This window comes from Muscardinus avellanarius, assembly GCF_963383645.1.
Source record: "Muscardinus avellanarius genome assembly, chromosome: 3".
NCBI lineage: Eukaryota > Metazoa > Chordata > Mammalia > Rodentia > Gliridae > Muscardinus > Muscardinus avellanarius.
The window spans coordinates 35,640,906-35,656,912 of record NC_137788.1 but is presented as its reverse complement, the minus strand read 5'-3'; the positions used below and the strand labels follow the sequence as shown (position 1 = coordinate 35,656,912).

Sequence of the window (16,007 nt, the reverse complement as noted above, 5' to 3'; positions counted from 1 at the left end):
AGGGTCTCACTAATTTGCCAAGGGCCTCACTATGTAGCTGAAACTGGCTGCAAACTTCTGATCTACTTGTCTCACCCTCCTAAATACTGGGATTACAAGCGTAATCCCACACCTGGCTGCTAGATTGTTTGTGTGTGTGTGTGTGGGGGGGGGTCCTGGGGTTTGAACTTGGGGCACTCTACCTCCAAACTATACCCTAGCATTATTTTATTAGGCAGAGAGCCTAAGTTGCCAAGGTTGCAATCCTCCTGTCTCAGCCTCCAAGTACTGGGATTACGAGGGTGTGCCAGCACACTCTGTTTAGCTAGATATTCTTCTATTCATTTTGATTATTTTATGTAACATATTTTGTTTGGACATTTAATTGTTCTTTTACATTAACATTTACAAATATCTGAGCACTCAACTTCTAGTAAAATCCCAATGATCTTGCCTGTCTGTATCCTAGTTGCAAAGGTCTCAAACCACCAACAAATAAATACAACTGAATTCTCCGAAGCTCCATACAGAAATATTCCCCATTCGATATATGTGCGTCTGCTTTGTAGCTATATTCTCTCTCGCTCTCTCTCTTTTCCTACTGGGGACTGAACCCATTCTAGTGTCTCATTAAATTGGGAAAGCTGGTCTCAAACCTGTGATCCTTTACTCTCAGCCTCCCAAATTCTGGGACTATGGGCATGCAGCCATGCCTGGTTTAGGCGCATTCTTTTTAGACTGAGGGAGGAAGATGAGGATGCAGCCACCTTCCCGGGCAGCGTCAGGACCCCAGGTGGCAGGGCAAGCCAGCCTGCGAGCCAGGAGCCCACACGACCCTGCACTGATGGTGCGGAAGTAACTTGTACACGACACCATTTTATTTTCTACCATTGATTTTCTCCCAGAGTAATAGTTAGTGAAGCTATAGCAAAAATGATAAAGGAGTGTATTTTTTTGGGGGGAAAACTCTAATATCCCTGTACTGAAAGAATGAGTACATCAGTATTCGTAACTCTCCCTCGTGAAGAGAGGTGTGGAATGGGAGGGCCCCGCACCGATGACCGCAGGGCAGAGGCGCCTGCTTTCAGCTCCACATCTTCTGTGCCTCACCTGCCAGTGGCGGGAGGGAGTCAGGGTGGGAGAAGAGCAAGGTCCTCAGGGGGTGAATCACAGGGTTAAGGAGGGCAAGTTTATATGGTTCTTTCAAATAACGTACTGATGTTGATTGTTCAGAAACGAGCATCCATCTTTAGTAAACAAATATAAAAAGGAGATTAGGTTATGTTCTGAAACAGACCATTCCATGTCTTAAAGTCCTTTTCCAGAACCTTTCACTATCAAATCAGAGTTTTGCCTGCTATTATTTAAAGAAAAATTTATTTATTTATTTATTTATTTATTTATTTATTTTGGTGGTACTGGGGATGGAACCCAGAGGCTTTCTACCTCCAGGCTATACTCCCAGGCTTATTTTATATTTTATTAGGAAACAGGGTCTCACTAAGTTGCTGAGAGCCTCACGAAGGAGCTGAGGCTGGCTTCAAACCTGTGTGATCCTCCTGTCTCAGCCTCCCAAGCGCGGGGATTACAGGCCTGCGCCACCACGCCCGGCTTAAAGATAATTTATATTGTACTAGTAAGGGTTGAGAATAGAAGCAGCCATATCTCAGACAATATCCTAAGCAGATATATCTGCTTACTGATACCCTATCCTTTGGAAATAGCTTTTTTTTTTTTTTTTTTTGGTTGGTGGGAACTTTTTTTTTTTTTTTTTTTAATCAAGAAGCTGGAATCTGGGTGTGTTGGTGCACATTTGTAATCCCAGCATTCCAGCATTTGGGAGGCTGAGACAGGGAGATCACAGTTGACTGACAGCCTCAGCTACTTAGTGACGCCCTTTATGACTCTGTGAGACCCTGTTTCAAAATAAAGAACAAGCTGGGTGTGGTGGTGCATGCTTGTAATCCCTGCATTCCGGAGGCTGAGACCAGAGGATTGTGGTTTACAGACAGCCTCAGCTACTTAGGCCCTCTACAACTCAGTGAGACCCTGTTTCAAAATAAAGAATAAAAAATTGGGCAGGGGGTGTAGCTGGGAGGTCCCACAAAACAAAAGAAAACAAAATAAAGAACAAAAATAGGGCCAGGCGTGGTGGTGCATGATTGTAATCCAAGTTTTTGAGAGGCGGAAACCGGAGGATTGCAGTTCACAGACAGCCTCAGCTACTTAGCGAGGCCCTTTGCAACTCAGTGAGCCTGTTAACAAAAATAAAAAAGACTGAAAAATAGGGCTGGAGCCAGGTATGGTGGCCCACATTTGTAATCCCAGCATTCATGAGGCTGAGACCGGAGGATCGTAGTTCGAAGACAGCCTCAGCTACTTAGGCCCTCCATGACTTAGTAAGACCCTGTTTCAAAAAATAAAGAATAAAAATAGGGCAGGGGCTGTAGCTTGGAGGTTGAATGCCCCTGGGTTCCATCCCCAGACTCACAAAAAAAAAAAAAAAAAAAAAAAAGAAAGAAAGAAAGAAAAAGAAAATAGAAAAAAGGAGGTATTTGTTTTTGGAGACATAGAAGGTAAGCCTGCCATTTTTATGCTCAGTGCTCTGGTCTCTGGGTAAAATCAGAAGTGAAGCCGGGCACCCTTGTAATCCCCAGTACTTGGGAGGCTGAGACAGGAGGGTCGTGGTTTGCAGATAGCCCCAGCTACTTAGGCCCTCTGCAACTCAGTGAGACCCTGTTTCAAAATAAAGAATATAAAATAGGGCTGGAGGTATAGCTCAGAGAGGTAGAATGCCCCAGTACCACAGGAAAAACAACAAAAAACAGAAGTTCTAGGTTTGTAGTACTGTGGCACTAAAGCTCTATTTTTTTTTTTTTTGGGGGGGTCTGGGGATGGAACCCAGGGGCATTCAACCTCCAAGCTACAGCCCCTGCCCTATTTTTTATTCTTTATTTTGAAACTGAGTTGCAGAGGGTCTCACTGAGTTGCAGAGGGCCTCACTAAGTAGCTGAGGCTGTCTGCGAACCGCAATCCTCCAGTCTCAGCCTCCTGAATGCTGGGATTACAATCATGCGCCACCATGCCCGGCATTAAAGCTCTAATTTAAATTTTCTCCAAGCTCACTATTTTTAAATCTGTTAATAATTTCTCTTGTGAACTATATATCCACCAATTAACATGCTTCTAAGAGATTATACAGGCCAGGTGTGGTGGCACATGCTTATAATTCTAATACTTGGGAGGCTGAGACAGTAGGATTGCAGACTCACAGCCAGCCTCAGCAAGTAGTGAGACTCTTATCAATCTAGTGAGACCCATTAAAAAAAAAAAAATTAGGGCCGAGGTGTAGGTCAGAGGTAGAATGCCCCTAGGTTCAATTCCCAGTACCATTAAAGAAAAGGGGGGGGGGTGGGAGAGAGAGAGAGAGATTATACAGAAAGAAGGAAAATAATATCTATAAAAATTCATGGGTGCTGCTTTAAGATTTTTATGTTTTAATTCTCAGGAAAGATTTATGAGGCAGAGATTATTTTCTCCTTTTTTCTTTGTTCTTGCAGCACAAGGGATTGAACTCAGGGAGGCTGAGATAGATTGAAGGTTCAAGGACAGCTTCAGCAAGTGTGAGACTTTTTGTTTTGTTTTGTTTTTTGTTTTTGCAGTACTGGGGATGGGACCCAGGGCATTCTACCTCCAAGCTGCACTCCCAGCCCTTCTACCTACGGGCTATACTCTCAGATCTATTTTTACATTTTTATTTGGAAACAGGGTCTCCTAAGCCAGTGCGCGCGGCTGACTTCGAACCTGCGCAATCCTCCTGTTTCTGCCTCCCAAGCGCAGGGATTACAAGCGTGCGCCACCACGCCCGGCAGCCCTATTTTTTATTCTTAATTTTGAAACCTGGTCTCACTGAGTTGAGGAGGGCCTCAATCACCAGATCCTCTGGTCTCAGCCTTCCAAATGCTGGGATTACAAGCGTGTGCCACCACGCCCGGCCCCCTGCCCTATTTTTTATTCTTTATTTTGAAACAGGGTCTCACTAAGTTACAGAGGGTCTCACTCTAAGTAGCTGAGGCTGTCCGCAAACTGCCATCCTCCGGTTTCAGCCTCCAGAATGCTGGGATTACAAGCGTGCACCATCAGTCCCGGCTCAGAGCCAACTACTTCTTGGCCCCTCTTTTAGTGTATTAGTTTCCTAGGACAGGCATAACAAATTGCCACAAACTGAGTGGCTTAAAAAAAAACAAAAATTAATTTTCTCAGTTTTGGGGGCTAAAAGTCTGAAAACCAGTGGCAATAGTAGTTTCCTCTAGGGCCCCAACCAAACTCAGGACCTTGTGCCCAGCAGGCAAGCGCTCTTTCTGCCTCTGAGCTACGCCCTCAGCCCGCAGAGGGCTTCTGTTCATGCTTTCCCCCAGCCTGGCGGGCGGCCGGGGATCCTCCATGTCTCTGGCTTGTAGCTGTGCCACAGCAGCCTTGGTCTCTGTCATCACATGATGTTCTTCCTCCTGAGCTCCTCACTGTGTCCTCCCCTCTTCTAATAAAGGCACCAGTCTTACTGGATTTGGGACTCAGCCTAATCCAGATCACCTTGTTTTAACTAATCACATCTGCAAAGACCATCTTTTAAGACAAGGTCTCATGCTGAGGTTCTGGGTGGACTTGGATTTGGGGGACTCTATCCAACCCAGGAAGAAAGAAAGTACAGCTGCTGAGAGCGGCGGCTGTTTCTGGCCGTGACCATGGGCGAGGTGGCGGGCAGCACAAGAAAAGATTGGTGGTGCAGGAGCCGGTTGATGTTCCTAGTGGGTCCATGAACCAGCATCGCTACTTTCTTCTGTATATTTTCCATAGTCTTTTCCTAGTTATTAGTCCAAGTGATTCTGAGTGTCTCAAAGTTTGATGAAATAGGATGATACGCAAAATTCAACTCACTTTCTCCTAAACTGTAGTTCAGCGTATGAAGGAGATTTCTGAAAACTAAGAATACAGCCTTGGTGACCCATCTGTCATTATCCTTAAGTGTTTTAATGTGTGTAATCTAGAGGTTCTTTTTGTGTGTGTGTGTGTGTGTGGTGCTGGGAATGGAACCCAGGGGCTTTCTACTTCTGGGCTACACTCCCAGACCTATTTTGTATTTTATCTGGAAACAGGGTCTCACTAAGTTGCTGAGAGCTTCACTAAGTAGCTGAGGCTGGCTTCGAACCTGCGATCCTCCTGTCTCAGCCTCCCAAGTACTGGGATTACAAGGGTGCGCCACCACGCCCGGCTTCTAGAGATTCTTAACCTGGAATCCCACAGTAGAGGATGAAATGTCTGAACACATATAAATTGTTTTGGTATCCTTAGCACATAGCAGAGGTACAATAAAATTTTGTTGGGTATAGAAATGAGTATTTAAGGAGAAAGGAAAATTTTCAAAATTCTGAAATGGTCTGGAAATCCCCAGAAGGGAAAACATTGCTGACCCACTTGCTCTCGATTTTATCTTTAAAATTTTTTGTTATTGTTTTTTGGGGGTACTGGAGATTGAATCCAAGGCCATCCTACCTCTGAGCTACATCTCCATCCCTTTTTATTTTTTATTTATTTTATTTTTATTTTTATTTATTTATTTAATTTTTTTGTGGTCTGGGTATGGGACTCAGAGGCAATTGACCTCTGAGCTACACCCCCCTGCCCGATTTTTTATTCTTTATTTTGAAACAGGGTCTCACTAAGTTGCGGAGGACCACACTAAGTAGCTGAGGCTGTCCCCAACTGAGATCCTCCTGTCTCAGCCTCCCAAATGCTGGGATTACAAGCGTGCGCCACCACGCCCGGCTTATTTTTTATTTTGAAAGAGGGTCTCAGTAATTTGATAAGTCTGGCTTCAAACTCAGTGATCCTCCTGTCTCAGCCTCCTAAGTATGAGATTATAGACATGTACTGCAGCACACAGCTTCATTTTTGCTTTATACAGTTCAAAGATCTCAAGAGCATTCTGCATCTGATTCCATTCATCTGTCCCATTTCAGACACAGATAAGTTACCAGTTACAAGAGACAAAAGACAAGCATAAAGAAACCAGAGATAAACTGGGTGTGGTGGTGCAGGCCTGTAATTCCAGTACTTGGGATGCTGAGACTGGAGGATTGCAGGTTAAAAGGACAACCTCAGCAATTTAGGGAGGTCTTGGCAGCCTAGTAAGACTTTGTTTCAAGACAAAAAGTAAAGTAAATAAATAAATAAAGAGGGCAGACAGTATAGCTCAGAGGTAGAATGTCTATGGGTTTGATCTCCAGTACCCAAAAAAAATGAAGAAGAAAGAAAATGTAAATTCGAGGCCAGGCGGGGTGGCACATGCTTGTAATTCCAGTACATGGGAAGCTGAGAACTGAGGACTGGGTAGGTTCTAAGTCAGCCCTGGCTACTTACTGAGGCTCTCAGAAACTCAGTGAGACCCTGTTTCCAACTAAAGAATAAAAAAATAGGGCTGGAAGCCGGGCGTGGTGGCGCACGCTTGTAATCCCAGCATTTGGGAGGCTGAGACCAGAGGATCGCGGTTCGCGGCCAGCCTCAGCTACTTAGTGAGGCCCTCTGTAACTCAGTGAGACCCGGTTTTAAAATAAAGGGAAAAAAAATAGGGCAGGGGGGTGTAGCTCAGAGGTATTTGGGATATTTAGAAAAATTTCGATTAATAAAGAAGCTGGGCGTGGTGGCTCACACTTGTAACCCAGCATTTGGGAGGATGAGACCGGAGGATCAGGGTTCGTGGACAGCCTCAGCTACTACTTAGTGAGGCCCTTTGCAACTCAGTGAGACACTGTTTATTTTTTTATTTTTTTATTTTTTGGTGGTACTGGGGGTGGAACCCAGAGGCTTTCTACCTCCGGGCTATACTCCCAGACCCATTTTATATTTTTTATTTGGAAACAGGTTCTCACTAAGTAGCTGAGGCTGGCTTCGAACCTGTGCGATCCTCCTGTCTCAGCCTCCGAAGCACGGGGATTACAAGCGTGCGCCACCATGCCCGGCAGTGAGACACTGTTTAAAGAATAAAAAATAGGTCTGGGGGGTGTGGCTCGGAGGTAGAATGCCCTGGGTTCCATACTCAGCACCATGAAAGAAGGAAAGGAAGAAAGGAAGGAAGGAAGGAAGGAAGGAAGGAAGGAAGGAAGGAAGGAAAGAAGGAAGGAAGGAAGAAAATAAAAAAATAGGGCTGGTGAGCCAGGCGTGGTGGCACATGCTTGTAATCCCAGTATTCAGGAGGCTAAGACCTGAGGATCGCAGTTCACAGACAGCCTCAGCTACTTAGTGAGGCCCTTGGCAACTCAGTGAGACCCTGTTTCAAAATAAAGAATAAAAAATACCCGGGCGTGGTGGCACATGCTTGTAATCCCAGTACTTGGGAGGCTGAGACAGGAGAATTGCGCAGGTTCGAAGCCAGCCTCAGCTACTTAGTGAGGCTCTCAGCAACTTAGTGAGACCCTGTTTCCAAATAAAGTATAAAATAGGTCTGGGAGTATAGCCCAGAGGTAGAAAGCCCCTGGGTTCCACCCCCAGCATCACCAAACCAAACCAAACCAAACCAAATCAAACAAATAAAGCATTGCACTTTATTTATTTATTTGTTTGTTTATTTATTTATTTGGTGGCACTGGGGGTGGAACCCAGAGGCTTTCTACCTCTGGGATATACTCCCAGACCTTTTTTTATATTTTTTATATTTTATTTGGAAACAGGGTCTCACTAAGTTGCTGAGAGCCTCACTAAGTAGCTGAGGCTGGCTTTGAACCTGTGCGATACTCCTGTCTCAGCCTCCCAAGCGCAGGAATTACAAGCGTGCGCCACCACGCCCGGCTTGTACTTTATATATTAAAAAAAAAAAAAGAATAAAAAATACGGCTGGGGGGGTGTCGCTTGGATGTAGAATGCCCCTGGGTTTCATCCCTGGTAACACACACACACACACACACACACACACACACACACACACACAATAGGGCTGGGGATGTAGCTCAGAGGTAGAATACCCCATGGGTTCCATCACCAGTACCTCAAAAAAAACCCCAATATTTTAGCCAGGCATGGTGGTACGAGGATTGCAGGTTTGTGGCCAGCCTCTATAATTTAGTGAGGCCCTCCACAACCTAGTGAGATCCTGGCCTCCAAATAAAAGAATAAAATAGGGCTGTGGGTGATGTAGCTCAGATGTAGAATGCCTCTGGGTTCCATCCCCAGCATAAATAAATAAATAAATAGAAAATATACTTTGCCAGGTATGATGGCACACACCTATAATTCCAGTACTTGGGAAGCTGAAACAGAGGATCACAGGTTCAAGACAAGCCTCAACAACTTAGTGAGACTCTCAGCAACCTAGTGAGACCCTGCTTCAAAACACACAAACAATGAATAATAAGGGCTAGGGGTATGACTTGGAGGTAGAATGCCCCTGGGTTCAATCCCCAGTACCATAAAAAAAAAAGAGAAAAAGAATTTCATCTGAAGGTAATACAATCTTATTGTTAATGCAAAATATTTTCAGTGTCCAATGTTCAGCAATACCATGAGTCTTAGATCAGTATCACGCGGGCGGGCGGGATGCTGGCCGGCGAGGGCCCCGAGGAGGCCACAGAGGGCTGCTCTAGCCACCCGGCCACCAGCGGCCTCAGTCGCCCTCGTGTCTCCTCACCATGTTAGCTTTTTGTTGCAGCAGTCTGGTTTCATCTTCGAGTTGTTTAATTCTCTTGTTTCGCATTTCTACTTCATGGACTAAGCGATCCTTGACCTTTTGAATCTTGGCTTTGTGGTGATGTTTCTCATTGTAGTTTCTATAAAAGTAAATAAATGTGAGTAGAGGCATACTTCAGCGCAGTTAAAACCCATTCTGCCCCCTCAAGATGCACATCTTGGCCGGGCGTGGTGGCGCACGCTTGTAATCCCCGCGCTTGGGAGGCTGAGGCAGTAGGATCGCACAGGTTCGAAGCCAGCCTCAGCTACTTAGTGAGGCTCTCAGCAACTTAGTGAGACCCTGTTTCCAAATAAAATATAAAAAAGGTCTGGGAGTATAGCCCGGAGGTAGAAAGCCTCTGGGTTCCACTCCCAGTACCACAAAAAAAAAAAGATGCACGTCTCTTGGGTTTACTCTTGCTAGTGTTGGGCTGGCGCCAGCAGTGAATTCTTATCCTGCCACACATCTTCCTCTTGGGGGAAAACGAGGCAAAGCAGGGGCTGTGGACTCAAGTCTCTTTACCTTGGTTTGAACTGAGAAGTGGTATAGTTTTAGCATCTAAGTGTAATTTAGGGCCGGGTGTGGTGGCACATGCTTGTAATCCCAGCATTTGGGAGGCTGAGACAGGAGGATCTCAGTTCCCTCTGCAACTCAGTGAGACCCTGTTTCAAAATAAAGAATAAAGGATAGGGCTGGGGGTGTAGCTCAGAGGGAGGTAGAATGCCCCTGGGTTTCATCCCCGGTAATTAATGAATTAATTAGCTAGCTAATTAATTATTTATTTAATTTGGGAAACTCATTGACTTCTCAAATCTGACATCTAAATTCTGAATCTTGCTCCACTAAATAGGCTATTATTTAAAAAATTCCCAGTTCTAGTCGGGTGTGGTGGTGCATGCTTGTAATCCCAGCATTCGGGAGGCTGAGACCAGAGGATCGCGGTTCGCGGACAGCCTCAGCTACTTAGTGAGGCCCTCTGCAACTCAGTGAGACCTGGTTTCAAAATAAAGAATAAAAAATAGAGCAGGGGGTGTAGCTCGGAGGTCAAATGCCCCTGGGTTCCATCCCCAGACCCGCAAAAAAAAAAAAAAAAAAAAAAAAAATTCCAGTTCTTGACTACACCTTTGAGCAGTGATATAATCACTTCAGTTTTGTTTAATTTCCAGATAACTGGCTGCTCTCAGTCCTTGTATTGAGTCTGGACTTCTAAATGCCATTTCTGTTTATTTATTTATTTTTTATAGAAGGGATGGAATGGAGGGGCATTCTCCCTCTAAGTGACACCAGCAGACCTATTTTATTTTTTATGTTTGTTTGTTCATGGTATTGGGATTGAATCTGGATGTGTTCTACCTCTGAGCTAAACCTCCAACCCTATTTTTTTTTTTATTTTAAAAAAGGGTCTCATTAGGTTGATGAGAATCTTACTATTTGTTGAAACTGTCCTTGAACTTGTGATCCTCCTGTCTTGGCCTCTCAAGTACTAGGATTACAAGCACATACCATCACACATGGCTCTTATTTTTTATTTTGAAACAGGGTGTCTCTAAGTTGCTGAGGCTGACCTTGAACCTGCAATCCTCCTGTCTCAGCCTCCTAAGTCCTGTGATCAACAGGCAGGTGTCAACATAACCTGGGGTTGACATACCTTAGATGTCAACATACCTTAAGGATCAACAGGCAGGTGTCAACATACCCGGCTTCAAAATGTCAATTCCATAGGCCCTCCTACTCAAGACTCTTAATCTGATTCTGACATAAATCTAAGTTACCACCAATAAGCACATGAAAAGATGCTTAACTTCATTCACCATTACGTAAGCACAAATCTAAGCACTGCACAGCCACTAGGATGAGGAAGAGAAAAGACGACAAGGACGAGGACTGACAAGGATGAAGGTGGCACAGCCTCTCCGGGGAGCAGCCAGGCAGTTCCTCAAACAGTTAAATACAGAGTTGCCATAGGATCCAGCAATTTTATTCCTACGAAAATACTCAAGAAAAATAAAAACATTTGTTGACATGAAAACCTATATCCTAGTGTTCATAGCAGTGCTATTCAGAATAGCCAAAAGGTAAAAGGAACCCAAATTCCCACCCATTGATGAGTGGATAAACAAATTATGATATAACCCTACAATGGGCTATTATTCATAAAAAGGAATGAAGACTGATATATTCTACAACATGCAGGAACCTTGAAAGCATTATGCTAAGTGCAGGGGGCCAGTCATAAGCAGGGTAGTTGGCGTATGCCTATAATCACAGCTCTTAGGGAGGCTGGGGCAGGGGACGGCAAGTTCAAGCCCAGCCTGGGCAGTTTTAGTAAAACTCAACCACAAAATAAATATAAAGACTTTGGAATATAGTTCAGTGCTAGGGTGCTCCTGGGTACCAATCCCTAGCTACATACATACATACATACATACATACATACATACATACATATGCAAGCAAATAGGAAAAAAAGAAGCTAGTCACAGAAAGACATATATGATTCCGTTTTTATAAAATGTCCATAGCAGGCAAATGTGGAGAAGAAGAGAGTAGAATATTGGGCCAGGCATGGTGGCACATGCCTGTCATCCCAGCCACTAGGGAAGCTGAGGTAAGAGGACAGCAAATTGTATGCCAGCATGGGCAATTTAGTGAGACCTTGCCTCAAAATAAAACAAAAAGGGCTGATGGTGTAGCTCACTGGTAGAGCACTCGCCTATCATGTGCAATGCCCTTGGGTTCAATCTCCTATACCATTAAAAGAACAACAGGGGAGGGAGAGGAATGGGGGGAGAAAGAGGGGGGGGAGGAGGAGGAGGAGGAGGAGGAGGAGGAGGAAGAGGAGGAGGAAGAAACAGAAGAGGAAAGAAAAAAGGAAGAGCCGGGCATGGTGGCGCACGCTTGTAATCCCTGCGCTTGGGAGGCGGAGACAGGAGGATCGCACAGGTTCAAAGCCAGCCTCAGCTACTTTAGTGAGGCTCTCAGCAACTTAGTGAGACCCCATTTCCAAATAAAATATAAAAAAAAGGTCTGGGAGTATAGCCCAGAGGTAGAAAGCCTCTGGGTTCCACCCGGGAGTGGTGGCACATGCTTATAATCCCAGCGCTTGGGAGGCTGAGGCAGGAGGATCGCACAGGTTCAAAGCCAGCCTCAGCTACTTAGTGAGGCTCTCAGCAACTTAGTGAGTATAGCCCAGAGGTAGAAAGGGCCCTGGGTTCTACCCCTAGTAACACCAATAAATAAATAAATAAATAAATAAATAAATAAATAAATAAATAAATAAAGAGAAAGGAGAGGGAGGGAGGGCTAGTGATTGCCCAGGGCTTAGTCAGGAAGAGAAATCAGGGGTAAGATACAGTGTGGTGTGTTTGTTTTGGTTTTGGTACTTGGGTTGGAACCCAGGGGCATTCTACCTCTGAGCTGCATCCCCAGCCCTATATTTTTTATTCTTTATTTTGAAACAGGGTCGCCCTGAGTTGCAGAAGACCTCACTAAGTAACTGAGGATGTCTGCAAACCTGCAAACCAGATCCTTCTGTCTCAGCCTCCTGGATGCTGGGATTACAAACCTGTGTCACCATGCCCAACTCACAATGTTTCTTTTTGAACTGATAAAGTGTTTTAAAATCTGTTGTGGCCAATGGATGGTAAACTGAAAGCCATGGAGTTGTGTGGCAAATTATATCTCAATAAAGCTGTTAAAAGACCAGCCAAACAAAAAATCTAAGTTATTCTTTCTGGTGACTTTAACAACCAATCAGAGTAAACAACAGCAACACAAAACAGATGAAAGCCTCCACAGTCTCTCTGAGCAAAGCTCTTGGAGAATGACAGTGCTTTCCAAGTAACAATATTGTTACCCAAGCAAGTGCTTCTTCAAATTAAAAGTTAAGCCGTTTCAGTTCCAAGCTGCTAAATAAATGCCAATGTTTTAGACTCAGCTTCTATACTAGGCAGTAACAGACTGGACTAAATGTAAAAATGGAGTCATTAGTGTGCACAAGGCCCTGGCTTCAGTCCCTGGCACCAAAATTGCTCTGGACCAGTGTTCCTAACCTAGACTCTCCTAACCTAGGTTTTCCTAAGGACATGCACGCACGCGCGCGCGCGCGCACACACACACACACACACACAAAGAAGAAAGAGCCCCTAATTATAGCCCCTAACTTCCCTGAATGCCTAGAAATTTAGATAACACCTTTTTTTTTCTTCTGGTACTGGGGATTGAATTTAGGGGCATTCTGCCTCTGAGCTACCCTCTTACCCCTATTTTATTTATTTATTTATTTATTTATTTGTTTGTTTATTTATTTAGTAGTGCTGGGGATTGAACCTATTCTACCTCCGAGCTCTACCCCAGGCCAATTTTTATTCTTTATTTTGAAATGGGGTCTCACTAAGTTGTAGAGGGCCTCACTAAATTGCCAAAGGCCTCAATAAGTAAACTACGATCCTCCTGTCTTAGCCTCCCAAGTACTGTGATTACAAACATGCACCACCACACCCAGCTCTATTTATTTTTATTTTGAAACAGGGTCTCACTAAGTTGATGAGTCTCACTACCTGCTGAGGCTGTCACTGAACCCTGTCATCCTCCTGTCTCAGCCTCCCAAGTACTGGGATTACAGGCATTTATCTTTCTAACCCAAACAAACAAACAAACACAAAAAAGCATTGAAGGAATGATCTTTGCCACCGCAGGCACTACTTGGGGGCCATCACTCAGACCTGTGATGCTGAGCATTTTCATATAACTATCTGATCTTGCCTGGGCTCTGAGACACACAAAGAAGGCTACCAGTGTGTGCTCTAGGCTTTTCATGAGACATTTCATGTAACTTTATTTTTTTGCGGTACTAGGGATGGAACCCAGGGGCATTCTACCTCTGAGCTATACCCCAGTCCTATTTTTTATTCTTTATTTTTAAAATAGGGTCTCACTGAGTTGCAAAGGGCCTCACTAAGTAGCTGAAACTGCCCATGAACCGTGATCCTCAGGTCTTAGCCTCCCAAATGCTGGGATTACAAGCGTGCACCACTACGCCTGGCTTCATGTAACTTAAAGCAAAACCATGAGACTGTCTTGTCAGTCTACAAACCAGATGTAGTATGTGCGGTAGAGTTCACTCAGTGGGATCAGGGTGTTCAAACCCTGCACGTTCCAAAGAAAGGGCTGGCCACGGGCTCCTGGGAAACAGCTCTGAACCCGTGGAACATCCTGCCTGGCAAGAATGTCTTTGTATACCTGAGGCCTTGGGCCTTGGCAGATAGTTTATGTTAACAATGGAATTTCCGGGAATGCATTTTTGTTTGCTTAGGGCTGTAAGGCACAGGGGGCAGGGGTTGGTGGTGGAGTAGTTAAGGTCAGTTTCTCTGTGTCTAAATGACCTCCTCATCCCCAATTCCTGGTCTCTAAGGCTCGTGTGACCTCTGGTTGGGAATACTCTTTTTTTGAGATGGGGGTCTCACTATGTTGTCCGGATGGACAGTCTCAAATGCATACACTCAAGCAATCCTCCTGCCTCAGTGTCCTGAGTAGCTAGGACTACAGGTGTACCTGTGGGCACTGTGAGGTCTGATTGTATTCTGGCCATGAGGTCAAGCTGGAGGAGGACTGAGAACAAAGGAACAAAGAAAGAGAAATGCCCCCGACCATTGCCCTGCCCCGTAAGACATGGCCACTAGCATACCAGCCAGCGGCTTACAGGACTACTCTGTACCCCCTCTCCCTTGCCCCATAAAAGGCCCCTATCCTGTAAGGAAGTGGGCTGTCTGACTTGTGGGCTCTTTCTCCAGTCAGATGCCTCCTTCCAGGTTTTATTCCTAAATAAAGCCTGTTCCCTGCTGTTGAGTCCTGTTTTCTTTGCCTCCATATATCCCGACAGAACCACCATGTTGGCTTTTGTTTGGAAATAGTCGGTGCCGTCACACTGCCCCGCTGGAGCAACGCTCTGTCTGGAGAGCCCTCTGGGAGAAAGCCGACCGGAAGCCCGCTTGCATTTGTCCTTCCTGAACGCCCTCCATGCCTTTTCCTTTGATTTCAATCTATCTGCTACAATAAACCCTAGCCATGAATAAATAGCATCACAGAGTTCAGGAGCACTGGGGACTCCCAGCACAGAGAGAAGTTACTGGGGCCACTTCTTTAGGAGCTGTCTTTGCGTGTGCGTACCTGTGTGGGTGTGTCCATGCGTGTGTGTGTGGGTGTGTGTGTGTGTGTTACTGGAGATGGAACTCAGAGGCATTCTACCTCCAAGATACGTGCCCCCAGCCCTATCTTATTTTTATTTCGAAACAGGGTCTTGTTAGGTTGATGAGAGTCTCACTACTTGCTGAGACTGTCCTTGAACCTATGATCCTCCTGTCTCAACCTCCCAAATACTGGGATTATCAGTGTGTGCCAACATCCCAAGCTAGAGTTGTCTTTTGTAGAGTTGCTTCCCCTCCCTTTGTCTGACATTCTAAGTTCTAAAGAAAAGCTGCACCTAAATGATCAAGATCAAAGGGTAAGTGATCTTTATATTCACAGGGCCTACAACATCTGGTGGCCTTCAGATAACACCAGAATGCATGGCATCCCTCCTCAGTCTTTATCCTGTGCATCAAACACCACAAAGTATGTAAACTGTTATGATGTTTAACTTGCAGAAAAGTAATATGTTTGTCTCAAGAATTACAGGAACTAAGCCCGGCGTGGTGGTACAAGCTTGTGATCCCAGCACTTGGGAGGCTGAGATGGGAGGATCGAGGTTCACAGACAGCCTCAGCTACTTAATGAGGCCATTTGCAACTTAGTGAGACCCTGTTTCAAAATAAAGAATAAAAAATAGGGCCAGGGGTGTAGCTCAGAGGCAGAATGCCCCCTGGATCCCAGTACTGGGGGGGTGGGGGGGAAGAATTACAGAAACTAACTTAGATCCCCCCAACCCCCATTGTGTGTGTGTGTGTGTGTGTGTGTGTGTGTGTGTTTTGTTTTTGGTGGTACTGGGGGTGGAACCCAGAGGCTTTCTACCTCCGGGCTATACTCCCAGACCTATTTTATATTTTATTTGGAAACAGGGTCTCACTAAGTTGTTGAAAGCCTCACTAAGTAGCCGAGGCTGGCTTCGAACCCATGCAATCCTCCTGTCTCAGCCTCCCAAGTGCGGGGATTACAAGCATGCGCCACCACGCCCAGCTATGTGTGTGTGTGTGTTTTGAGCTGGGCGTAGTAAATGCCTGTAATTCCACTCCTTGGGAAGCTAAGGCAGAAGTATTTTAAGTTTAAGGCCAGCCTCAGCAACTTAGCAAGGGCCTCAGCAATTTAGTAGGACCAT

General features: G+C 45.1%; 1 protein-coding gene across 1 annotated transcript in view; it reads right to left on the bottom strand.

Annotated features, from left to right (window-relative positions):
• CCDC30 (coiled-coil domain containing 30) overlaps positions 1 to 16,007 on the bottom strand; it is a gene marked incomplete at both ends in the record, with an annotated part of 95,558 nt that overhangs the window by 6,076 nt on the left and 73,475 nt on the right. Inside the window, one exon of the mRNA XM_080691392.1 lies at positions 8,657 to 8,795. Coding sequence (XP_080547518.1) covers positions 8,657 to 8,795 — 139 coding nt within the window. The remainder of the gene's footprint in view (positions 1 to 8,656; positions 8,796 to 16,007) is intronic.